Consider the following 27,332-nt stretch of genomic DNA (forward strand, 5'->3'; position numbering starts at 1 on the left):
CAGACTTTTGCAAAGGGATTAAGTTTTCACACTTTGAGCATACTTTTCCTTTTGCAGGGCAGGTATGGCTAGGCCCATAGGTTTCACCACAATAGTAACATTCGGTCCCTCTTTGCTTTAATCTTGAGTCTCCTGGTTTATGCTGTCTTCTGTGGATTGAATCAACCTCTTGTTTCATTGGGGAGTGGTTATAGTCATTTTCAAATTATCTGAGCTGTGCCTGGGTTTTTGAATGCTCTTCCAAGTTCTACTGCTCTTTCTAGTTTTAGGCTGTTTCTTTCTGCAAGTAGTTTTTACGTATTCTGGAATTTCTAATACAACAAACAATTTTATCTCTAGTCATCTCCTTAAGATCATGATATTCACAAGGCTTAACTAGTAACTTCAACTCAGTAATATATTTCTCGAGTAATACATTTCTCCTTTATGCTGGTCACGTCTTTGAAAAATACATCGAGAAAATGTTTATTCTCCTTTGGAGCTGCATATTGTCAAAGCTTTAAAAAGTATGGATAAATTTTATTTTTATTTTTCGCCTTGATCTTTAAGCTTTCAAAAATGTCTCTTCCTTTTTCACCAATCCAGATAAGTAGGTATGCACAATGGATTATCTCTGATTTACCAGATGGAGAACCGAGAAACATTAGTTTGGCATGTCTTCATACTTTGACCACTCTTCATCTAGGTTTTCTGACGCCCAGTTCATTGACGATGGTTTTAATCCTTCCATGATGATTTTCTGATTGCAGATCTCACTTCTGACACCATGTAGTAGTCTGGTATATTTAATCGTTCAATATGACCCAAGCACCTGTAAACATAATATAATCAACAAGTAAGCAAGCAAACAAACAAAACAAACAAGAGTCGGATATCCGGGTGCCTTTTGACTATACATGGTGACGTTAATGCTTGCTAGAAGCCTGAAAGACTGAGGATAGACAAACGCAAGCACCAAATTGATTGGTTTCAGTTAGATGTCTGTATTAGTATTACGTATTAGTACATACGTTTTGTCTATGCTTGCGGATTCAATCCTAGGACAAATTAAAAATTACATGGCAATGACTTTAGGATTGGTCCCGCATTTTCAAGATTTTATAATGTGTAATGTGTATTTGGTGTAGGCCTACTATATTTTTGAGTTGTAAACTGTGAGTTAAAGTACCATTTGTTGGTTCACAGCCATTTTTTTCTAGTTGTAAACTTATAGTTTGTTTTGTTATTCACTAGTTTACGGAGTATCTTTCAAGAACTGAAGTAGGAGCTTGAAATGACCTTCATAGGTCCTTATTTTTGTTGTGGGTCTCATTTTAGCAAAGCATAGCAAATGCGTCATAGCACATTTTAACAAAGAACTATGACATATTACCTAGATTCAAGTGTTGGGAAATATAGTATATGGTGGTATTGAACCTATGGTGGTATATAGAATATATTGTTAATGGTAGGCCTATTTCAAGGTTACAATCTTATATCCCAGTTTACCCTCCATTTAGCATTGATCTAGTCTTGATCAACTCCTTTCTTGAAGGATTCTAGGATTTGAGAACTCACAGTGATTTCAGACAGGCTGTATACAGAACTGATTGAGAAGAACTGTTGATGCTCTTGTCTGATCCAACAACAGACCTGCAGATTACTGGTTTGTCTTCTTATAGTAGATGAGAAGGCTGAAGAGAATACATGCCTTAATACTTGCTTCCCAGCAACTTAGAAGTTGTTATTATGTCTCCTCTTTTCCTATGGGATGCTGGGTGACACTATTTGTTCCACATTTTTTTTTATACAGCAAAGACATTTGCATTTTCTGTATAGGATAGTTTTATGGACCCCAAGCTAGATTAAAGATGATTCAAAAGGTTAAAGACCATTTGTGAACACAAGATGAGAGTTCAAAAATTTTATAAAATGATCCTTTGAATTATTACAAATCAGGTACTCTGTTATATAAGATTTTTTTTTTTTTTTTTTAATTGGCAGAAGCAATGTTCCATAAAGGGGGAGGCAGATATTTTCAGGCCTTATTTGGCAAAACTCTCAGAAATTAAACTTAAAAAGCAATTCTTAACAATTGAAAGTAAGGAGCAATATTAAAATTTAAAAGCAACAGAAATTATTCCATATATGAGAGGGGCTTCGTCATCCTCCTACCTGTTGCTCATTACACTAAAGTCTTTCAATGATATAATTTTCATATTCTAACTCAGTATTCCTTAAGTTTTTAAAGTTATGTTGCAAGAGGGCAGGGGATATTTGCAAAAACAGTAGGACACTAAATTTAAAAGTAATTTTCTATATAATGAAAGTTTAGAGCAATATTAAAATTGAAAATGAAAAATAAATATTCCATATACGAGAAAGCTTGTCCAGTCTTCTACCCTTACTTGTTATGCTAAAGCATTTTAATTCAGTAAAAAGCTTTTTACTCCAATTTAGTGGCCTTTTTGTTTCAGCAGTTGTTCTTAAAGAGTTTAGAAAACAGTCAAACTTCAGTTTAAATATCAAGGTCTCATAGCCAAAGATGTTTATTTGATTAAACATCTTTTAATCCTGCAGTTTTAATGAATAATAAACTAAAAAAAGAACTCAACAATACACAGTTGCTCTAAATTTGTTGCACAGCTCACACTTATGTTTCATTGCTCTTTTAAAATGTGTCTTTCTATTTTTTTTTCTCTTTTTTTTAGAGTACTGTTTTCTAGAACTTTGAATTTCCATTCAAATAGACCCTCTTTGAATATCCTGGGACCTTTTGGTTCTTTATAAATCATTAGGATTTTCAAATCAATGGTTCTAGAGTATTTGAAGAGGATTCATTTGAACAGAAACTACAAGTTCTAGTACCCTTTTCTAGTGACCAAAGAGATGGAGGGTAACTAGCTCCCTCCCATGCCCCTTTTTTCCCTAAAGTCATCCAGTTAAAATTTGAGGTAGCTATTTTGTTCAGCATAGTTTTAGGTCTAATAAATATACTGTTGGGGATAATAATCGCCTGTATTCCCTGTGGAAAATGATGTCACTAAGTTGAAGGTTCCCCCAGTGTGAAATATCCCCTTCCTGAAAATTCCATCCTCACTGAAATTTTTTTCACAATAATTTCAACTCACTTTAGCATAAAAATCCTCCACAAAGTTACTGGGTCTCCCTCCCAAACCCTTTTTCCCCCAAAGTTGTCCAATCAAAATTTTGAAGTAGCCATTTCATTTATCATAGTTCAATGTCCAATAGATATGCTTTTGTACAAAACAATCTCCCCACATTCCCCAGGGAAAAGGATGTAAGATATAAAATTTATCTTACATAAAGATGGAAGACAGTTCAAAGATTTTTCAGTTAGTCATGATTATTCCCTGTTGGTTGACAGTGTTTTTGTTTATATTATTAACAAGGAGAACTGTTCCTGATATGTTGTATATACAGAAGCCCTAGCTGGCTAGATGCCCTGCCTTTCACCAAGTATTGATTCAGTTGGCTGAATAAGCATCTAATCATAATACTAAGGATTTATTCTTCTCAGAGGCCTTTATCTTCTGGATTTCAAATGAGTTGGGGGCTTAGGGTATCAAAAAAGCTCTACTGCCAGTCATCCACTTGTTGTGCTAACCTGGTATAACAATAACCAGCCTCTTGAGAAATAATAGCCAGCCTGTATAAATTGACAGACTTACTAACCTGGTATAAGAATAACCAGCCACTATCAATACTAGATTCAACAATCACTAACAAGCCAGGTTTATTAGTAGACACTGATTACCACCCTCCCATTGTTACCAGTGACCACCTCTGCATCTGCCATGACAAACAGAAATTACTCTGTATATGAAATGGGTTGTCCCCTCTGCAATCCCTCACTCTTTACACTAAAGTTTGACTCTTTGCCACAGTTCTACTTTTTAAAACAATTAAAAACTTTAGCATAAAGAGGGAGGCATTGAGGAGGGGACAACCCATTTCATATACAGAGTAATTTCTGTTTGTTTTAAGTTTTAATGTTGCTCCTTACTTTCTGTTAAAAAACTAGTTTTTTTTATTTAATTCCTCCTGGATCAGACTGAAGCCTTTGATAAAATGTCTTATGATGGTGATTGTAGGTGCTTTGTTGATAAAAATATTAAATAAGTTGGACCTAAACTGTTCTTTGGAGTATTTTACATATAGTATTTGTTGTTGGGAAGTATCCAGACTTTTTTTGTTGATTTTTTTTGGGGGTGGGGGGTCTGATGGGAATATTCTTTGAGGGACGAATTTTGTGTGGAAAGGGAAGTCTCTGGGGGTTGACTTTTTGGGGATTTTTTTTCTTAGTGGGAGAATTTGCCAGAAATCCAATATAAAATTCTTTTATTTGTCTTACTTTCTCTTAGCCTACTCAATTTTACATATGGAGACGTTTCCCAGGTAACTTCCTTCTCCATGGAAAAAATTTTCCCCAGAAAGTTCACCCAGCAGAAAAGTTCTTTAGATTTATTTTCCTTTTTGGTGTTGTTTTCTTATTTAGTTATTTTAAATCAATTTGACGACAAAAACAGTGGAATCTAGACAGCTCTTTTTAAGTAATGCTAGTATTATTGAAGAGGATAATAGAGATAATTTTCGTTTGTGCTTAAGCCCTAGCTTAACAAACATTAGCTGCAAAATTTTACCAAAAGTGAAACATAATAATGAATCAGTTAGTGGAGGGAAAATGTTAATGCTGTTTTACATGAACGTTGTTACAGTGACCAACAAACTCCCTGAATTGAAACCTGTAGCAACCACTGAAGATTATGATATCCTGTTTTTCTGCAAATTGACCCCTAAAAGTTGTTACAACCCACTGAAAGACAGCCAAATCAAAATACTAGGATACTGCTTGTTCTCAAATCTTTCTTCCAACCCAAGGAGAGGCATTGCCATCTACATAAAAGATGGAATACAGGTCAAAGATTGAGACCTGCAGCAATAAACTCCCTCCCTGAATTTAGACATGCAGCAACCACTGAAGAATATGATATCCTGTTTATCTGCAAATTGACCCCTAAAAGTAGTTACAACCCACTGGAAGACAGCCAAATCAAAATACTGGGATACTTACTGTTCTCAAATCTTTCTTCCAATCCAAGGAGAGGCATTGCCATCTACATAAAAGATGGAATACAGGTCAAAGATTTTTCAGTTAGTCATGATTATTCCCTGTTGGTTGAGAGTGTTTTGTTTATATCATTAACAAGGGGAAACTGTTACTGATATGTTGTATATACCGAAGCCCTAGCTGACTAGATGCCTGCCTTTAACCAAGCACTAATTCAGTTGGCTGAATAAGCATCCAATCATGATACTAAGGTTTTTATTCTCCTCAGAGGCCTTAATCTTCTGGATTTCAAACGAATTGGGGGCTTAGGGTATCAAAAAAGTTCAGGTGCCAGTCATCCACTTGTTGAGCTCTTGAGAAATAATAGCCAGTCTGTATAAATTAATAGACTTACTAACCTGGTATAAGAATAACCAGCCACTATCAATACTAGATTCAACAATCACTAACAAGCCAGGTTTATTAGTAGACACTGATTACCACCCTCCCATTGGTACCAGTGACCATCTCTGCATCTACCATGACCTGATGTTAAGTCAACAAACAAAGAACTTCACTGATTTAAGGAAGGATTTAAGGGAAATTGAAACCTTGCAGTTGGAGAGTAAAGAACTAAGGTTTGAATAAATTGCGGTGGAAGAGGAGTATGTACGCCTATGTTGGTCTCAGACAGCCTAGTGCTGCTGCAAGTTGTTGGTAGTAAGATAGATGTGGCACAGGCCTAGGAAAGTGACCAGACTCCTCCCTCTCTTCTAAAAGTAAAGACTGACTGCTGCTTTGAATGTATGTTGTATTCTTCTGGATCAAAATGAAAAAAGGAAAAGATGTGATAATAATTTGATGGGCTGAGAACTATGGCAAGTTAATAACCCTTTTTCAAAGTGCCAATCGTCTGCCATCAAAATGGTAGTTTATGGTAAACTTGGGGTTAGTACTAGAACAAAATTTAATAAATATATCAAGCCCTTGAAAAGGACCAGCAATAGGAAGTAATTATAAACTAACAAGAGTAAATGGTCCTAATAGACATAGTAAAGACACTGGGTAACCAGTAGATACTCCTTTGAGATGTGGCTGATGACAGTGAAGAAGTTTTCACCAAATCCCTAACGTCATTGCCTCTTTTGACCTATATTTCATCACTTGGGATCCTTAGCAAACAATGAAAAACAACACAATGGATTGTCTTATTGGTATTTTACAGAACAAAAATAAAATGGTTCACACAACAAAATCCTGATTGTAACTCCTCTGAACACTACTATTTTTCATGCTTGATCACTGCAGATAACACTTCACTAGACTATATTTACCAACTCTAAAGACCGTATTTACAGAGAAAACCTTGTGATCCATCTCCAGGTTTTTAGTTGTAATGGACTATTATTAATGGCTTCATCTAGGACAGGCTATTGACTGTAGTGCTTGTTGGATTAAAGAAAAAGCAAAAGAAACTATTCTTTAAAATACAAGATATTGAGAGAATTAATGAAATCTTGAAAAAATTGGCCCAGGGCTATGATTATGTGAGCAACATGTCTGGTGTTCAACAAGGTGTCATGGCATACTTATCCAGTCAACTGGAAAGGAAAGTATGTTGTATTTAGTCCATGGCTTATAGTAAACCTTTCTTGTGAAAATATGCTAGTAGCAACAGTACAATGTTCAAGATATTGCATAGGCTGTAGGTCATCTTCTAAGAGGGATGAAGCATGCTACTGCTTACAAGCAAGCATTTGAGAGAGCTGAATTGATATTGAAACTAAGAAATCTACCAATTATAAGATGGGCTTCGAAGTCCAAGAACTTGACAACGTTATGGACACCTTTAATGCTATTGTTAAGTTTTTGAGCAGATAATAGAACCGAATGAGGAGAAAATAATAGTTGAAATGACTTAACCTCCAGATTACTATATTACGTTTTGTTGGGATGCTCATGCTCATACACTAAGCCATGTTAAAGGCGAAAGCTCTTGCAGAAAAGGAGCAGGAAGAACACATTGATTTGATCGTTACCAGTAAAATTATGTAGGCATCACTTGAAATCTTAGATGCTCCCCTCCAAGATCAGGCTTAGATAGAGAGGAATGTCTCCAATTGGGGTATCAAAAGTTGAAGTATAAGATTTTATTTTGAAATCCAAGGACAAGTTCCAAATTAAGCACCATCCTGGACATCCATCTCCTGTTATTCAAAGGCAATTTTTGTCTAAAGCCAGATGGCTCAACATTATTTTATGTTAAGAAACTGTGCTGTATTCTCTGTATCAGATGTGAATGGCTTGAATGATGTAGTCCCCAGAAACTCTCTTTTGAGGAACCAGAATGAGAGTCTAGTTAAACCCCTGACCGGCGGTTCAGTAATAATATCTACTTTGATTGAAATTAGATTGCAATATTATTTATATAGTAATTTAAACTTTAAAAACTTCTGCTACATCTACTTTAAAATGACACACTGTAACTTTCTTAAGCTTTAAAGCCACTCTATCCTCAGCTGTATTAAAGCCCTTTCGCTTATCTTGCTCTGACCCTTCATACACCTCAAACGCAATCAACCTAAACACCTAATAGGGTAAAAAATCGTTTTCTAAACTAATTTTTGCTAATATTTAAAAATTATTTGTTGAACTGCGTTACGCTCATAAGAAAATTTATCTGGTTTTAAAAAATTGGAAAATATCCCCAAAAACTAAGTGATTTTAATGAAAATCATACCATTTGAATCAGCATATTAGATAACCCTACTTTGGAGATTCCAAGCTCCCATCTACAAAATGTACAAAATTTGCATTTTCCCCTGAAGAAAAACGTTTTTTTTTGCTAGTTAGTTTTATTTGGTTCCCTAGGGATGATAGTATTGAACCGTTTAGTTAAAAAACTTGCTTTGCATTTAATTTCTGATTGTTTTTAAATAATACCGGTAAATCTGGCTCACCCTCCATGAAATACCCCTCCCCCCACGGGAAACTCCTCCGTGGATACTTTGTCCTACGTAAAGTGCAAATTCTCTCCAGACAGTTCCATCCTCGCTAAAAATCCCCCCTCCGTAAAAGTTCTTGTGGACGATTTAGCCTGAAAAATTATCCTTATCATACTTACATTTGAAAATGAATTTAATTTCTAATTGGTTCCTCGATCACTCTGGAAATGCCCCCTTCCGTGGCAATTTTTTTCCTGGAAATCACAACATGTGGAAAATAGCCCTTGGATAATTCCCCCGGAACGTCTACACAGGCAAAACTGAGATGGCAAAGATAATTTAAGACAATTAAAAGGAATTTTGTAGAGGAATTCCGTCAAATCTCTTCAATGTAAAATTTCCCTTGGAAAATTCACCTCTCGAAAATTTCTCTGCCCAAGGAGAATTCTCACTATAGAAACTCACCCCAAGCACGAAAGTCTCCCACCCCTGAAAAATGTCCGTATACTTACCAATAAAAAATAGTATGCGTAAATAATGGGAAAATTTCATATGGTATAGGCCTCTCCCCACGGGTGCAGGGGTTCATTTTACCCTTAAAGATATAACTATTGGATTTTTCAACTATACTGACCAAAATGGCTATCTCCAAATTTTGGTCAGATAACTTTGGAGAAAAAGGGGGCATGTGACGGGGTCAGTTGCCCTCCAATCTTTTTGGTCATTTAAAAAGGACACTAGAACTTTCAATTTCTATTTGGATGAACCCTCTCCCGATATTCTAGGAACATTATTTCAGTAGCATCACCTTTGGGAAAAAAAACTAATAAACACGCATCCGTGATCTTTATTCTGGCAAAAACAATATAATTCTACATTTTGTATATAGGAGCTTGAAACTTCCGCAATAGGGTTCTCTGGTACGCTGAATCTGATGGTGTGATTTTCATTAAGATTCCTTGAATTTTAATGGGGTATCCTCCCTATTTCCAAAATAAGGTAAATTTTCTCAGGCTCGTAAATGGGTAAAACTAAACTTGATGAATTTTATATATTAGGAATCAGCATAATAAGCTGATTCTTTTTATGTATCTATTAATATCGAAATTCCGTTTTGTAGAGTTTCGGTTACTGTTGAGCCGAGTCGCCCCGTACTTACAGTTCGTTATCACGAGTTGTTGAAAGAGAAGAACCGGTAAAATGAAATATATTTCGCAACAGGGGCGTCAGGCGTAAGGAAGCTCTTTCCCCATTATTGCCTTAATTTTCTTTGATTATTAGGGCAAATGGGCTGATCAAAATGTATGATATAACATCAGTAGAAGATGTCTCACTCGGTAAATAATAAAAACGAGGTAATTTTGATAGCAATAACATCCAAATCAGAAGGTAAATTGCCTAGTCAGACGGTAAAATCGATTACCCCTCCCCCCATCCAAACACTTTGGCTAATGACGCCTCTGGTTGGTACCAGACCAAGTCCACCAGAAGTAATTATTCGTGCCTCCTAGTCTCAGCCTGTTATGTCTCTGCACTTCCATCATAGAATGACTCTTCTACAGTTGCCCACAATTTCACATTTCTAAATTATTTTCTTTAACCTTTATCTTACCTTGCTATGATAACTTACCCCCCCCCAAAAAAAAACGAAAAAGGATTAAAATAAATAAAACTGTAAAATAAATGCTATAGGATATTCTCCACCATACATTCTGCCTAAATGTAGGACTATTCCTTCATTTCATCATTGTCCTTATTTTGCATACTTTCTCTTCGGCTGCTCAGTTTTATATGTGTGTGAATTTTCCGCGGGAGGAATATTTCATGAGGGAATACGCCTATCACCGGTATAAGGCACTGCACCCATAAAAGTGAAAACCCGTGGAAAGCGCTGCCTAAGTAAAGAGCGATGTGGGCAGAATATAGTATTTATCTATTTATTTACTTGTTTTTTTTTGTTCTTTTTTTAGGCCAGGGCACTTCGTATTGAAGGATTTGTCGCTAAAACTTTGAAGGAGGCTCATTCGATTGGAAATTGAAAGGGTTAGTGCCCCTTTTAATTGGTAGAAAGTGATAGTAGAAAGTGATCAGAGGGCAACCCTCCCCATTTACGCCGTTACCCCAAACACATCGAATAAAAATTTCAAGATAGCCATAGGGCAACCAGTCGCCCAAGAACGCCGTTTCCCCAAACACATCCAATCGAAATTTTGAGGTAGCCATTTTGTTCAAGGTATTTCAAAGCTCCAGTAACTATGTCTTTGAAGACGAACCCCCCCCCCACACACACAGCCCTCAGGACAAAGGTTTTAAGTTATGCCCCGGGTACATACAAGGTTTTTATGTTAGCCATTAGAAATGCATAAAAATAGAAATATCAAAATAGAAATTTTGAGATAGCCGCTTGTTCAAAAACAGTCCAAAAATCACCTAGCAAGGCCCTTGGGGTTGACATAATCCCCCAGAGTCTGAGGACAACAGTTGTAAGTTATGCCCTGGGGGTATATGAAGTTCTTATGGAAGAATCGGTTGTGAAACTTCAGTGCGAAAATTTGCACTTTACTGAAAACAAAATACATTTTAGATATTATCACTTTTTGACAAATAAACAAAAAACTATGAAAACTTTAAGGAATAAGTATCACTATATCTATATTAAACTGACAATTTACGTTTTTCGGTTTTTTAGTTGTTTTTTTTTTTTCAAATTATGTTTTGGCCTTGGGAAGGCATGGGAGTTGTCAGTCCTATTCATATTAATTTTTGCTCATTTTGAGTTTGACTCGGTTATTTATCGTAATTTTTGATCGTTTTGGGTTTCATTTATTTATTATTGGGGATGTGTGGTAGTTTTACACTTGGAAGATTATTTGACTTTATTTCTGCTCATTTTTGGTTTAAGGGAGTTCTTTACTTTTCTTTGAAAAACTTGTCTTGTGGACAAAGTTTTTTAAATTAATTCAAAGAAAGGAGCAATTTTCTGAGCCTAACTCTCTTTGAAAATGTGCTGCTTTGGAAAATTATATGCGTAAAAACCTTAAACAATCGTCCAAATGGCGCAAATGCTGTTAATGTTGTAACACAGCTATTAGGATCGTTACATTGCAATGTCAGTGGTTTATTCTTCCAAAATAAGAGGCTCCTTGATATTATTCTGCCGTCTCTCGTCAGTTACTCTGTTATAGCTTTGTCGTTTTTTGGGAAAAATTTCCCTAAGAGACAGAACTGGTATCGATCTTTGTTTAGATTAGAGCTTGCGCTGATTCAAAGATAGAATAATTTGCCAAACGAAATACTCGTCTCAAACTTGTAGTTCTCCTTGAGTTTCCCTTATTTGTGGCAAGTAAAATAGTCTATGCACGGTCTTTATTTTGTTTTGGACCCTTTATATATAGCTGGGTGAGTTTTTTTTCAGTTAGTGTGTGAACTTGATACTCTCAGGTTATGCGCGCTGTGGCATTTAATGTAAATCTTATATGCCTCTTTTTAGTTTTTGAGCTCTTACGTATCATAAATAAAAAAAAGCAAGTTTTTTTTACTTAAAGTATGGAGCAACCTTAAGACTTGGAGCAAACAGCGAATATTCCGTATGTGAGAGAATGTCCCCTCCTCTATCCCTTGCTCCTCATGCTAAGGTTTTTCAGTGCTTTAAAAAAGCTTCTTGATCTTATTCAAAGGCCCTTGGGTTTCAGTGGTCTTTAAAAATCATGAAAAAAGCTAGGGGGCAGGCCCCTCATATACGGAAATAATTTATTTTCGTTTTAAGTTTTAATGTTGCTGCTTAATTTCAGCTGAAAAATGTGTTGTTTTTATTTAATTTCTTGTGTTTTTCGAAATCATACTGGGAAATCCCCCCCCCCTTGTGAAAAACCATCTGAAAGTCAACCAACCCCCATGGAAAATTCTCCCCGTGAAATCCCTCCTTCCGAAAAAATTCTCTTTGCATTTTCCAATAGCAAATACTATATGTAAACAAATAGTAAATTTTAATAACTAACAGCCATTTCCCCAATGGCTTTAGAGGTTCATATCATCCCCAATGGCATAGTTTTTGCACCTTTCAACTGCGCTGAACAAATGTCTATCTCAAAAGTTTGTTAGTTGTCTTCAGAGAAAAAGCGGGCATGAAGAGAGGATAGCTGCTCGCTTGTCTTTTTGTTCACTTACAAAGAGCACTAGAACTTTTAATTTTCGTTCGATTGAGCCCTCTCGCGATCGTCTAGGAGCATTGGTTCAATACTATCGCCCTAGGGGGAAACAAACAGTAAATAAGTACACATCTGTAATCTTTCTTCTGGCAAAAAACTCAAATTTACTTTTTATAGATAGGAGCTTATAACCTCTACAGGTGGGCTCTCTGATATGCTAAATTTTATGGTATTGTTTTCAATACGATCCTTTGACTTTTTTGTGGGTATTTCACCCCTTTTTCGAATATCAGGAGAATATTCTCAGGGTTGTAGCTTTTAATAAGTAACATTAAACTTAATGAATCTTACATATTTGGAATCAGCATAAAATCTATTTATTATGATGCATTAATTGTTATAAATATTCCTTTTTTAGAGTTTTGGTTTCTATTGAGCCTAGTCGCTCGTTACTTACAGTTTGTCATTACGAACTGTTTGAAAAAGAGTCGATGATCTTTTCCACCTTATCCCCCAGTACAAAAAATATACAGAAACGATACTATATACCGCTGTATTAGAAATGATCTCAAGTTTGGCTCTGAACGTTGACGTTTCAAATGAGTTTTCAATTGTAATGACAGCATCAACGTAGCGTCAGTTGGTTTTATAGGCATCGTGTCACATGCAACGCCATCACAGGTAGCTAGAACTTATTTTGTAAACATGCCCTTTTTTCTCTTTACTAACTAAAGCTAGAAAAATAAGATTATAAAATATGGTTCAGGTAACTTGCAGCCGCTGGATCATCTGCTCAAGTGGCTAAGGTAATGGATTTAAATAGACAAATTTCAGTAGCAAATCAAATTAATGGTAATTAATGAAAATATACAAGGACCTCTCTAGTCTAATTACTCATCTTAGTCCCGAATCCGGTGTGGATAAAACCCTCTTTAGGATGTCGTGTGTAGAATGGATGAGGTTAGAAGGCTGGCTAGGCCCTCTTTGGATCGGTCTGATTCATGAAATCGTTTGACATGAATCAAGTCCCAGATAAGTGGATCTGTAGTTACTATGCTCATGACTTAGGCAGATATAGCCCTTCCTTTTTTTGGCCGTTTCCCGCCTCAAAAGCCACCTTTGAATCATCTGCATAAGAACCAAATTTTTGAATACCTTAACCTGAATTTTTTTTCCTACACAGCATCGTCACCGAAACATTAAGGTTTTTTTTTTCAAACTAGGCTAAGTACGTCACGCTCCGGCTTGACAGCTGCTGTGAGAGTTAGGCTTCAAATACTGGAAATAGTTCTTACTAGTCGCTTTTTTCTTTTCTTTTTTGTATTAGCAACTTTAAGAGCGACAATATAATGGTTGTTACCCCTGTTACCTGTAAATGGAACAACAGTTTGACGTGTAACATAAAATATTCCTTTTAGATTTACATTGCGCAGCATTTCTTATGGTATTTTCTGACATCAGAACATTAAGTAAAAATAATAACCAGTTTACCCTTTCTAGCAAAACAAACATAACCTTTGATATTGAAAATGAAGGGTTGTCCCAGACAAATAAGGAGCAGTCCTTCTCAGGGTAGTAATTCTCATTTGTGGGAGAAACAAATAACAGTATTTACATAAAACAAGAGCTAAGAGCACGTATGGCACTTGTGACGAGGTCGGAAGAGCCAAGAGCTCATATGGCATAAGCTCTAGCAAAATTTTAAGAATCAATCGATTGGTTTAGAAGGAAAATCAGAGGCTCAAAGCCGGTCGGGATTAAAAATAAGAGCTCTGAGTCACGAGGTCCTTCTAAATGTCAAAATCCATTAAGATCCGATCACCCACTCGTAAGTTAAAAATACCTTAATTTGTCTCATTTTTCCTCTCCCTTCAGCCCCCCAAATGGTCGAATCAGGGAAAACGACTTTATCAAGTCAATTTGTTCAGCTCCCTGACACACCTACCAATTTTCGTCGTCCTAGCACGTCCAGAAGCACCAAACTCGCCATAGCACTGAATCCCACCCCCTAACTCCCCCGAAGAGAGCTGATCCAGTCTGGTTATGTCAATCACGAATCTACGACATTTATAAGCATTTTCCAAGATTTCCGGTTTCCCCCTCCAACTCCCCCAATCTCAACAGATCTGGTCGGGATTTGAAATAAGAGCTCTGAGACATGAGTTTCTTCTAAATATCAAATTTCATTTAGATCCGGTTACCCGTTCTTAAGTTAAAAATACCTTAATTTTTTTAAATTTATTCCAAATTAACAACCCGCAGCTCACCCAAAGAGAACGGATCCGTTCCAATTATGTCAATCACGTATCTATAACTTATGCTTATTCTTCCCATCAAGTTGCATCCCGATCTCTCAACTCTAAGCGTTTTCCAAGATTTCCGGTTTCACCCTCCAACTCACCCCCCCCCCAATGTCACTGGATCAGGTCGGGATTTAAAATGAGAGTTCTAAAGCACAAGATCCTTCTAAATATCAAATTTCATTAAGATCTAATCACCCGTTGGTAAGTTACAAATACCTAATTTTTTCTAATTTTTCCGAACTACCCCCCCCAACTCCACCAAAAAGAGCGGATACAGTCCGGTAATGTCAGTCACTTATCTTGGACTTGCGCTTATTCTTACCACCGAGTTTCATCCTGATCTCTCCGCTTTAAGCGTTTTCCGAGATTTCCGGTCCCCCCTATGACACTGGATCCGATCGGGATTTAAAATAAGAGATCTGAGCTACAGGGTCCTTTTAAATATGAAATTTCATAAAGATCCGATCATTTCTTCGTAAGTTAAAAATACCTCATTTTTTTATGTTGTAGAATTAACCCTTCCCCCCAACTCCCCCAAAGAGAGCGGATCCGTTCCGGTTATGTCAATCACGTATCTAGGACTTGTGCTTATTTTTCCCACCAAATTTCATCCCGATCCCTCAACTCTAAGCGTTTTCCAAAATTTTAGGCCCCCCCCCCAAAAAAAACTCCCCCTAATGTCACTGGATCCGGTCGGAATTTAAAATAAGAGCTCTGAGACACGATTTCCTTCCATACATCAAATTTCATTAAGATACGATTTCTCCTTCGTGAGCTAAAAATACCTCATTTTTTCTAATTTTTCAGAATAACCATCCCCTCCAACTCCCCCAAAGAGAGCGGATCCGTTTCGGTTATGCCAATCACGTGTCTAGGACTTGTGCTTATTTTTCCCACCAAGTTTCATTCTGATCCGTCGGCTCTAAGCCTTTTCCAAGATTTTAGGCCCCCCCCCAATTCCCCTCCAATGTCACTGAATACGGTCGGGATTTAAAACAAGAGCTCTGAGACACGATATCCTTCGAAACATCAAATTTCAATAAGATCCGATCACTCCTTCATAAGTTAAAAATACCTCATTTTTCTAATTTTTCAGAATTGACCCTCCCCCAACTTCCCCAAAGAGAGCTACTTTTTCCGGTTATGTCAATCACGTGTCTAGGACTTGTGCTTATTTTTCCCGCCAAGTTTAATCCCGATGCCTCCACTCTAAGCGTTTTCCAAGATTTTAGGTATCCCCACTCCAACTTCCCCCAAAGCTCTGAGACACGATATCCTTCCCAACATCAAATTTCATTAAGATCCGATCACCCGTTCATAAGTTAAAAATACCTCCTTTTTTCTAATTTTTCCGACTTAACCGTCCCCCCACTCCTCCCCAGATTGTCAAATCGGGGAAACGACAATTTCTAATTCAATCTGGTCTGGTTCCTGATACTCCTGCCAAATTTCATCGTCCTAGCTTACCTGGAAGTGCCTAAAGTAGCAAAACCGGGACAGACCGACAGAATTTGCGGTCCCTATATGTCACTTGGTTAATACCAAGTGCCATAAAAATTTATAGGGGCATAGATATAATTTTAAAATGAAGTTTTACCAAACAGAAGTAAAGAGGACGGTAAAACTTAAAGTGACCCCTAATAAAATTTTGTGGGCTCATGCCACACTAAAATGCTCGTTTGTAACGTTCAAATTGTTGCTCGCAATCTACTGAAATCTTACTACGATATGCCAAATTTCCTATTGGTAATTACGAATGTTTTATTGATTTTCCAAAAATTGAATTAGATTCAATATTTCAAATAAAATGTTGAAAATGCGTTATCAAACAGTTCGTGGTAACGAACTGTAGTAAGGAGCGACCCGGCTCAATAGTAACCAAAACTCTAAAAAATGCAATTTTGATATCAATAGCTACATCAAAAGAATTGCATTTCAATGCTGATTTTAAATATATAAGTTTAATCAAGTTTAGTTTTACCCATCAAAAGTTACGAGCCTGAGAAAATTTGCCTTATTTTAGAAAATAGGGGAAACAACCCCTAAAAGTCATAGAATCTTAACGAAAATCACACCACCAGATTCAGCGTATCAGGGAACCCTTGTGTTGAAGTTTCAAGCTCCTATCTACAAAAATGTGGAATTTTGTATTTTTTTTTGCCAGAAGGCAGATCACGGATGCGTGTTTATTTGTTTGTTTTTTTTTTTGTTTTTTTTTCCCAGGGATGATCGTATCGACCCATTTGTCCTAGAATCTTGCGAGAGGGCTCATTCTAACGGAAAATGAAAAGTTCTAGTGCCCTTTTTAAGTGACCAAAAAAATTGGAGGGCACCTAGGCCCCCTCCAACGCTAATTATTTTCCCAAAGTCACCAGATCAAAATTCTGAGATAGCCATTTTATTTAGCGTAGTCAAACAACCTTATAACTATGTCTTTGGGGACGACTTACTCCCCCACAGTCCCCGTGGGAGGGGCCACAAGTTACAAACTTTGACCAGTGCTTACATATAGTAATGGTTAATTGGAAGTGTGCAGACGTTTTCAGGGGGATTTTTAGGTCGGGGGGGGGGGGGTGAGAAGAGGGGAATGTGTTGGGGGAAATTTCCTTGGAGGAATTTGTCATGGGGGAAGAAAATTTTTATGAAGGGAGCGCAGGATTACCTAGCATTATTTTAAAAAATACAATGAAAAAATAAATATGAAAAAGTTTTTTCAACTGAAAGTAAGGAGAAGCATTAAAATTTAAAACGAACTGAAATTATTAAGCACATGATGAATTTCAACTATTTATTCTACGGCTTTTGTGATTCAGGGGTCATTCTTAAGAAATTGGAACAAAATTTCAGCTTTAGTGTAAAGAGCGAGGTTCTGACGAGGGGGTGAACCCCTTTGTATACGTAATAAAAACATAATAATACAGAAGTTCGCTTCGTAAGCTAATTTGTAAGTTACGTATATCTTTTACTAATAAAAACATTCGTAAAAAATTAAAAGTTCTAGTTTCGTTTTTAAGTAACCAAAAATCGGAGAGCAACTAGGCCTCCTCCCCCGCTCCTTTTTTTCTCAAAATCATTCGGTCAAAACTATGAGAAAGCCATTTAGCAAAAAAAAAAATAAAAATGCAAATTTCGTTTTCATTATTCATCTGCGGAGAGCCAAAATCAAAACATGCATTGATTCAAAAACGTTCTGAAATCAAATAAAAAAAAACAATTTTTTTTTAACGGAAAGTAAGGAGCGACATTAAAACTAAAACGAAGAGAAATTTCTTCGTATATGAAAGGAGATGCTTCCTCATCAACGCCCCGATCTTTGCGCTATAGTTTTTTACTGTTTTAAAAAATAGAGTTAAGAGAAAGAGTTAAACTTTAGCGTAAAGAGCGGGGCGTTGATGAGGAAGCATCTCCTTTCATATACGAAGTAATTTCTGTTCGTTTTAAGTTTTAATGTCGCTCCTTACTTTCCGTTAAAAAAAAAAATGTTTTTTTTATTTAATTTCCTGTAAAGCGATGCTGTGTTGTGTTGACCTTAGTGATGCTGTGTTGATGGGGTGACGGTATTCAGTTATTCGGGTAATTTGATCATCTTAAGCTTTAATGTAGTTGTTTAGCCTACTTGTTTTTGAAAAAATCTATTTTTTGATGCCGAAATGACGCCACATGGTTTTACAATTAACTTCATTTTTCATGATTACCACGATTAGTATTTTGTTCTGAACCCAAAGCTGTTCTTACGGAAATCGAAAAAAAAAACGTTTTTATGCAAAACGATGAGCCTGTGAAGTACGCCCTAACGTAACAGTGATGACCGATCGGAAGGGACATCATCATAGTTGTTCTTGAATAATTTCAAAACGTTTCAACCCTGAATAAATTCATGGAACAAAGAAAAAAATTTGAGTTCAAGACAAAAGTTCACTGATTTCTTTTCTTTTATCGTAAAATCTTTTCTTAAACAAAAGGTAGAAGTAGCTGGAAAATTCAAATAGCCCTCCTGCTTCTTACAAATGGTGCAACTAAACTCGCATCCATATATATTTGAGCTTAGTGGGACATTATTTGCTAGTTTCTTTGGTAAAACAGTGTCGCCAAAGACGATTTGTTTTTGTTTTTGCAGATTTGACCCATTAAAGCTTTTTGATCATATTCAAACATTATTTAATACTCCGTACCAATTTTAACTTTGTGTCTTCTTCTTTTTTTACAGTACTGTCGATTAGTAGTGAGATCAGAAAATTAACATAGCGTAAGTTATTAATGAAGTAGGGGGAAACCTCGCTAGCTATCATTGTAAAATTTTGTTGGAATTTTATTGATCTTTGACAGGGTAGTGGTCAAGAATCTCTGCACGTGGGGTTGTAATGCAAATACAGAAAAAAATTAATTAGGAATTTGGAATTGAGACCGTGCAGTCTAACTGGCCATCCTTTGAAAAATTTTCTCGTTTTTTTTTTCGTTCATTATAGAAGGAACCCAGAAAACCAAAGCGAAAGCTACATGCAAAACGTTTGCGTTCCGGTAAAACCCAAGTCCCTTTAAATTTTTGTTAGTATATTCAAGCTCTTCACGATTGGCCTAGATTTACTAGTTTTAAAGTAGTTTTTTTTTTAGTGATTACCGATTCTATTTTCCAGTTACATGCAGTTACATTAATCTTTAGTGCTGCTATTGAATCTCTTTTTTGAAGAAGCAGAACAGCATCATGTCGTCCGTTAAAGTAGCCGTTAGGGTTCGGCCGTTCAATAATCGAGAACGTTCTAAAGACTGTGCTTGCATTATCGAAATGATTGACAATCAAACCAGTAAGTCAAATTTTTATTCTGATAAATTTGTCCTAGAAAAGATATATCATTCATGTGAGAGATATATCATCCACGTGAGGTGATAATTAATTAGAGAGAGAACGAGAAACAGAATCAGCGAGGGAGAACGAGACAGAGAAAGCCGGGACGGGGTGATTAGATCTCTTCTTTATTCTTCTTGTTGGTATTAATTGCAGATCTTAAGTGTTAGGTGGTAGGTTAGTCACCGTGGAAGTGAGAAAAACTTTGTGCTGCTTTAGTAGTTTTTTTTTTCTTTACTTGGTCATTGATATGTAGTTCGAGAAAGTAGGAGATAAAGATTCGAAGTTTTTTTATTGTGATTAAAAAGTTCCTCTGAGGTGTACTTAATTTCCAGTAAGTTTCCAGAACAAATATCAGGTTTAGTCTAGCCTACGAAATAGTATGGGCTTAAACAGGAAGTAAAATGAAATTGTTGTAGCTCCAAAAGTTAACTTCTCTTTGGGATCACATGGTGTCTTAGCTTATGTTTCGTGAGTTCTTTCTCGAATTATGTGATAACGCGTCAACCAGCATGGGTTACCCGTTTTCAGGAAAGTATTATAGAAAGTAAGCGCATTCTTTTTCTTTTTTGGGTCAAGGTCGATCTGATCTCTATGGGAAGTGTGCTGTGGTTTTCTAAAGTTTTTATCTACCACCAGAATGAGTAGAAAACGATCTCTACGGTATTTGTTATCATGATATCTTCATGAACCCCTGTGGATCTCAACCAAACATATTAGAAGTAAAATAAAGTGTCCTAGTTGTTGCTTTTGTTTAGGGTATTTTGGCACGATCCGTCCTTTGGCGAGGAATGAGGAAGGCAAGGTTCTTCGTCTACTAGACTGAGTCTTTGGATCTCAACAAAACTTGGTGAGAAGTAAGTTGTTATGTCCTAGTTATTTCTTTTGAAGATTAAGAACTAGTCTAACCTATTCTGGGAAAGGAAAGGGGGACTTATAATTCTTTTCGTCAAGACATCCACCAGATTGTTTACACTTGACCCAGGAAAGTCATAACTTTGAACGTGCTAGTTTTCCTCTTTAGAATTCGCGGAACGACTTCACCTCTATTCGGAGGAGGGAGGTTGATCCTAGATTCTTTTCTTCAAGACATCCTTTAATAGGACTTGTCAAAAATTAGACCAACCCTGTGGTAACTATGGGCTTTAGATTTAATTGTAACTTTTGAAAGTCTTGCTCAAACTTGGTAGAAAGTAAACTAGTGTCCTGATTGTGAATTTTGGAATCCAGATTCAATTTGACCTCCCTCGAAAGGCAGAGGTCCCCAATTTCTTGTCAAAGGGGCATTCTTAAGGCGTTGACCAATATCAACCAAACTTTGTTTAAGTTAAAGATATTTGACCGGCTTTCAACTTTTGGGGCTCTGTACCCGATCCAGGCGTAAGGGGCTCGTGAGATGTTCAAGAATGGGTTGTCAGAATAAAATAAACGTGGGGAAAAAGAAGAATTAGTGCCCTAATTTCGGTTTTTTAAGGTCCGGAGTTGTTCCTACCTCAGTGGATAAAGTGAGTGCCTAAATTCTTGTAATCGACACATTTACTAGAATAGGTTGTCGTAGTATAATTTTTTAGACCATTCTGCATTTCTTTTTGTGAATAAAATAAATAAAAATGTATAAATAAAGGCGAAAATTGTGTTGTAGAAGTAACACTTTGGTTTTGTGCTTCTTTTTCTTCTGCTTCCTTATTTCAGCTTATTGCTGGAAGGTGGGTAGGGTCTAACCTTCGCGTTTTTAACGGAAAGTGTGAGCCTCTGACCGGATTGATGAATATTACATTGCATTTTGGAAAGCTGCGCATAATTATTGCCTTTGGCCAAAACGGACAGTTTTTGCTACTACTTCAGCCGGAGCCTACAGATTATGAGTTGACGTGGAATTTTATAGTCTACATAGGAGCGTTTTATCTGAAATTATGCGGCTAAGGCTTTGTTCCATTGAGTCATACTTTAGCTTTCTACTGGAAAACTTCGTTTGAGCAGACAGGCACCAGTTTTAAATCAAAGTTGGACTAAATCTATGATGTGTAACGGTTAGCTAGCCTCGTCGCCAAAGAAATTGGATCTTCCCCTTAGCTCCTTTCTAAGTATTGATATTTTAAATTTGACTCGTGGCAAGAAAATCAACTTTTGACCCTAGACAGATATATTTTTTTTCAACGCTGATCGATAGTCCATGATGAGCTGATCATAGTATATGACTTCCGTTTTTTTGTAAAAAATTAGTTTAAGCAATACGCTACTTTAAAAGTTCAGTGTGTGGTACAAAAATCTTGTTAAAATTTTTAGAAAAGAAAGGAACATGTAAGTAACATTTGGCTGGTCATCTTTGCAATGAGAGTTAGCATCTTTTGTTGGTTGGTGTACCTATTATTTGCTTCTGATGCATTTGAGGGTACGAAAAATTCAGTTTCATATCCACTACATAGAGTGGCGTTTCAGTATGAATAGGTTGGCAGAGCACTGCCATCTTCTTCGCTAAGGGGTAAGAAACTTCTGCAAATTAGGCTACCTTTTATTTTATCAAACGAATTGAGAGAACAGAATTCAAAAACGAGTTAGGGAGTTTTCATTAATTATTGGTTGTTAGACCATGGTTGTCTTCAGGGATGAGGCATTATGTGCTTCTACTGAATGGTGTACCTTTATTGTATTTTAGCAGCGTCTATTTATAGCAGTATGGCTATGAAAAGTAACGGATTGCTTTCAAGTACCAACTAGGTTTATTGGTTTGGACTTTTCCTATTTTATGTGGCTATTCCCTGGTTCTTGATATGCACTTTAGACTACGACAAATTATTCTGTGTACATTTCCTTCGTTTTCGGAACACTTCAGCGTGAGAAAATTTGTCTCCATATGGTGGCACAGTGATTATAAATTGAGTTGAAAACGGTCTACTTTGGACTGTCCAGTTGCGCTGTACCAAGAACCGGTCGAGCTCTTGTGTCAAGGACATGGCATTCGCTCCTTTGACATCGCAAAAGCCGTTGATCGCGTATACTACGAGGGCTCTCTATGCAAATTGATAGCCTATGGAGTTGACGGTTATTTATACGAGGTGCATGCTGATTTCCTTGGCCAGAGATCTAGAAGGGTCGTCTCTGACGGCTTCATTTCAAAAGGAAGTCGGATTTTAGCCGGAGTGCTCAAAGGAAGTATTTCTTGGGCCTAATCTTTTCCTGGTGTTCATAAACCATATAGGAGATAGCCTTGTGAGAAAACCTCACCACTTTGCTGATGAAACTACGACAAAAATTTCAATCGCCAAAGACGAAGGTCCCAGAAATCTCCATAAGGAGCTTCAAGCCGACCTGAAAAAAATTTGAGGTTTGGACGGATAAGTGTATTGTCTGTTTCAATCCACCAAAAACAAAGGAGCTCTTAATTTTTAAGGCGTGGAATGTGAAAGATCGCCGTGCTTTTCTTTTCAAAGAAGAGGCAATAGCAAGAGTTGGCACAATACGCCTTCTTGAAGCTCATTTCTCGTTGGATCTCACGTGGGCTGAACACCTCAGCAAAGTAAAATCTCCCACTCCCGGAAACGAGAAGTCATGACGAGTCTATTTTGACACTATTCACGTCATGTATCAGAACAGTTATGGAATTTACATGTCCTCCCTTTGCTGGGGCTCCAATTAGTCATATCGCTCCTCTTCAACGTGTCCAAAATCGAGGAGTTCGCGCAGCAATTTCTAGGAACTTTGATGCAAAGCTCCTCCAGTCGATTCAGGATCGATTTGACGTGATTTCAATGTCAGTGTTCTACAAATACATGCGTTGCCCTCCATCTAAGGATGTCTTAAAACTCGTTCCAGATAAAATAAAGGCTTTGCGATCAACTCGCCAAGGTACAGCTTGACAGGATTGCCATGTGCAGGGCATACCCCGCCAAGAATGTTTGAAGACAAGTTTTGCTCGACGATCCGTCGCTCTATGGAATGACCCAGTCATTCCATAGTATGACTATGGTCCCAGTAAGGGTAATCACGGAAAACTTTTCTCTTGAGGTGTTCAAGAGTAGGTATAATAAACATTTAAAAATAAATAGCGTGGTAAATACCAAGCCTAGCGACATATCATCGATTATGATGAAGCCGTGTAGCCTGTTTAAAAAATAGAATATGGTGAAGGAGGAGGATTTTCAGTTGTGTTTCATGTGACGTTCTGCTGCAGTGAGTTCTTTGTAGGGGGATTATAGTTTGGGAAAGGTTCATAAAGGGATAGCCAAGAAATAAATAGCCCATTTGATTTGCCACTCGAAGCTCTATATAAATATGATCATTATTTTCGTCGCAAATATCGACGGATGAGTTTGAAAAAAGTTGTTCTCTGATAAAATGAATGTTAACGTCACTTATTCTAAATAAATTCATTTTAAAGTGCTTAATGATAAAATTCATTTTATCAGTGGTGTCAATTAAGAGAGGAAGGAAGCGAGTTTTTTTGTAGTATTTCAAAGATAATTTTTTAGCTGGTCGAATGAAAAGTTTAGAGATTTTTGTGAATTAATATTTGAGCTAAACCGAGAAATTTTTGTTCACCTGACCGTACTAATATCTTCAGAACATCGAGGAAAGTTTGTCTGAAAACCGATTTTTTTCAATACGGGACGGATACTGCGTGCTCGGACACCAGGATATTTGTTTTCCTCTTTCGCTGATTTTATAATCTATGTCTGTTTATGGCCGCTTTGAGAAACGCCCTCTCCCTTGCTGTCATTAGCCCAAAGAGCAAAATGATACCCTTTTCGGAAGAAGTGGAGTACATGGTTGGATAAAAAGTTGTGTAATGAATTCAGGAACGCAATCATAAATGTTAGTATTCTGTTCATCTTCTGCTTCTCAAAGACACCGTTGATGATATACATTTTCGGCCTTTTATCTATGTGACAAATTTTCACATATTTTTGAGAAACCTTAAGAGGGATAGGAAATGAAACGTGTGCTTAAAACCAGTATAACTCTAGCTTTTCAGATCCTACTGACACGGGGATATTATTCGACCTAGTTACGTAAATATATTTTGCATAGGCTGCAAAAAATGCCATTTTTTTGTATATTGGAAAGTTCTTCTAATCAACTTTGAGTATTAGCGGGGCGTAGAAGAGTGTATCCCCTAACATTTCTTTACCCGGAGGAATATGTTTAGAATAAGTATTAAGAATAGGGTGGTAACCCTCTAGGTTTCCAGAATAAATTAATATTATTAATCAGTTGTGTTTTGTTTTTAAATATCCAGTTCACATGTGTATATTTCGAATTATACATCTGATTATTTGTCAATATTTTTTGTTGCACAATTTTTTTTTTTACGTTTTATCAAGCTTTTTTTAGATTATACATATATATATATATAGATATATATATATATATATATATATATATATATATATATATATATATATATATATATATATATATATATATTATATGTTTGAAAAAAAAAAAATCTTCAGCCTAGTTTTCTTGACGCTTTGAATTTTTTTTTCCAAACCAACATTCTGTTTCTTTGTTGTGTTTTATAACAATAAATAAAAACAAAACGGAGAAAAGGTCCAGTAAACAAGAATTGAGCAATAAATGGGAGAATTAAATTAAGATTTGAAATTAATTGAAATTAAGATTAATTAGGCTGTCGCAGTTTTTTTTTCATATTTTACAGACTACTAATTATATTCCTCGGGATTGAAATGGAACCCTACCTAATATTCCTGCTGTGGCATCTGTCAAGATATATATCGATTTGGAGATGAATCGCTTAAAAATGGGGGATATAGTAAGTGGAAAACTAAGACCAGAACATTAGAAGGACTGAAGAGCAATTTAAACCACCACGGAAAGCAATATAACCAAGGCCTTGGCTGATTGACTTTCAATCTCAGATGGTGAAACTTACAACAGGAAAACTTTTGGTTTCTACAAGTGCTGCTACTACTAACAATTCATTGCAGCACCAAGCCACTTAAGGCCAGCACAGCTGCATACGCTCCTCCGCCATCCAAAGCTATTCAAAGTTTCAATATTTATCTCTCTGCTACCCTCCTTTCTATCATGTTCAGTTTCTTTTAAATCCTTTTTTTTTTGCCTCTACTGATCCCATTCGGAGATAACGCACTTTTTGTCTGGCCCCCGAGGGTTGGTCAAAAAGTACTATCTTTGGAAATCTGTCATTCTTCACCTATAAAACATGCTTCTATGAACAATTTTTATAAAGTAGAATTCTACCCTTGTTCTCATGGAAAATTTCGAATTGATAGTTGTCGGTTTAACATTTTGACTACGAATAACAGAAGTTCAATAAATTCTCTCCTCCTTACTTTTTGCATCATTTTCTCACCAAACATTCCTTTCTGTCGTAATTTACAAAAAAAACTTCCTTAAATGGGAAAGCAAAAGCTACTTCGTAATTTGTACTGGTCGGTAACCTCGAATGAAAAAAATGACTTAAGACACTGTCCTCAAAAAGTTGATGTTGCAATTGTAAGTAACCGAAGTGCCAATCCCGAAAAGGAGTGGATTTATTGTTAGAAAATTGTTTTCATCGACTAAATTTGCACTTCCTCTTTTTTATGATTTCCTTTGTTTTACGGATAAAGTGTCTTTTTGATTTATTTTATATTCACATTTACATTATTTATAGTCATATCAAATCCAAAGGCTTTACCTGCCAATAAAGAACCACCAAAAACTTTTACTTTCGACTATTCATATTGGTCCCACGACGAAGATGACCCAAATTTTGCCGATCAGCGTCAAGTTTATTGCGACATTGGTGAAGAAATGCTTCAGCATGCCTTTGACGGTAAGATGTTCATATATCTGCTCTTTTCGTGAACCTTTCCACAAATTCTGGAATACCTGTAAAATTTACATTAATCTGTAAGAAGGTGTGCTCGAAAAGTTGAAAATAACATAAGGCTGCCAGTCATACATTGCAATTCAAAAGTGTGCCTGCTTAGTGCTCTTCTTCAAAAATGAATAAATAAGTTTCTTTTATATTCAATTTCATTGAAATTTATTATCAGTTAGAATTTTCAAGATGTTTTCTAGCATAGTTCCATAGCAATGTATGATTCCTCCCAAAGACAACGGTCAACTCAAGAATTTTTGGAACAGCCTATTAAGTAATTAAATAAGAAAAAACTAGTTTTTTTAACAGAAAGTAAGGAGCGACATTGAAACTTAAAACGAACAGAAATTACTCCGTATATGAAATGGGTTGTCCCCTCCTCAACGCCTCGCTCTTTACGCCAAAGTTTTTAATTGTTTTAAAAAGTAGAATTGTGGCAAAGAGTCAAACTTTAGCATAAAGAGCGAGGGATTGCGGAAGGGACAACCCATTTCATATACGGAGTAATTTCTGTTCGTTTTAAGTTCTAATGTCGCTCTTTACTTTCTGTTAAAAAAAAACTAGTTTTTTTATTTAATTTCTGAACGTTTTTGAATTAATGCATATTTGTTTTTGGCTCTCCGCACATAAATTATTAAAATAAAATTGGTGTATTAATTCCTTTTTTGGCTAAATGGCTTTCTCTTAGTTTTGATCAGACGATTTTGAGAAATAAGGAGTGGGGAAGGAGGCCTAGTTGCCCTCCAATTTTTCGGTTACTTAAAAAGGCAACTAGAACTTCTTATTTTTAACGAACGTTTTTATCAGGGAAAAATATATATAACTTAAGAATTAACTTACGTAACAAACATTTATATTCTTATATTTTTATTATGTACATGAGGGGGTTTGTTTCCTCGTCTTTACACTAAATCTAAAGTTTTGTCCCTATTCTTTAATAATGACCCCTGAATCAAAAAGGCCGTAGAATAAATAGTTGAAATTACTAAAAATACTTTAGCGTAAAGAGCGAGGTATTTATCTCCTCCTAAATACCTCTCTATTTATGCTAAAGTATTTTTAGAACCCCTCGTATGCGTAATAATATCTGTTCGTTTTAAGTTTTAATGCTACTCCTTACTTTCAATTGAAAAAAACTTTTTCATGTTTATTTTTTCATTGTTTTTTTATAGTAATGCTAGAAAATCCTGCTCCCT

General features: G+C 36.2%; 1 protein-coding gene across 4 annotated transcripts in view; it reads left to right on the forward strand.

Annotated features, from left to right (window-relative positions):
- Positions 1-1,081: 1,081 nt before the first annotated feature.
- The window catches only part of LOC136027201 (kinesin-like protein unc-104), a gene marked incomplete at its 3' end in the record, with an annotated part of 138,385 nt that continues 112,134 nt past the window's right edge, over positions 1,082-27,332 (forward strand). For 2 of the 4 annotated variants that reach the window (XM_065704218.1, XM_065704221.1), the window contains 3 exon segments: positions 11,291-11,394; positions 19,081-19,248; positions 25,927-26,088. In XM_065704218.1, coding sequence (XP_065560290.1) covers positions 19,149-19,248; positions 25,927-26,088 — 262 coding nt within the window. 4 annotated transcript variants of the gene reach the window in all.

Source organism: Artemia franciscana, chromosome 5 (genome assembly GCF_032884065.1).
Source record: "Artemia franciscana chromosome 5, ASM3288406v1, whole genome shotgun sequence".
NCBI lineage: Eukaryota > Metazoa > Arthropoda > Branchiopoda > Anostraca > Artemiidae > Artemia > Artemia franciscana.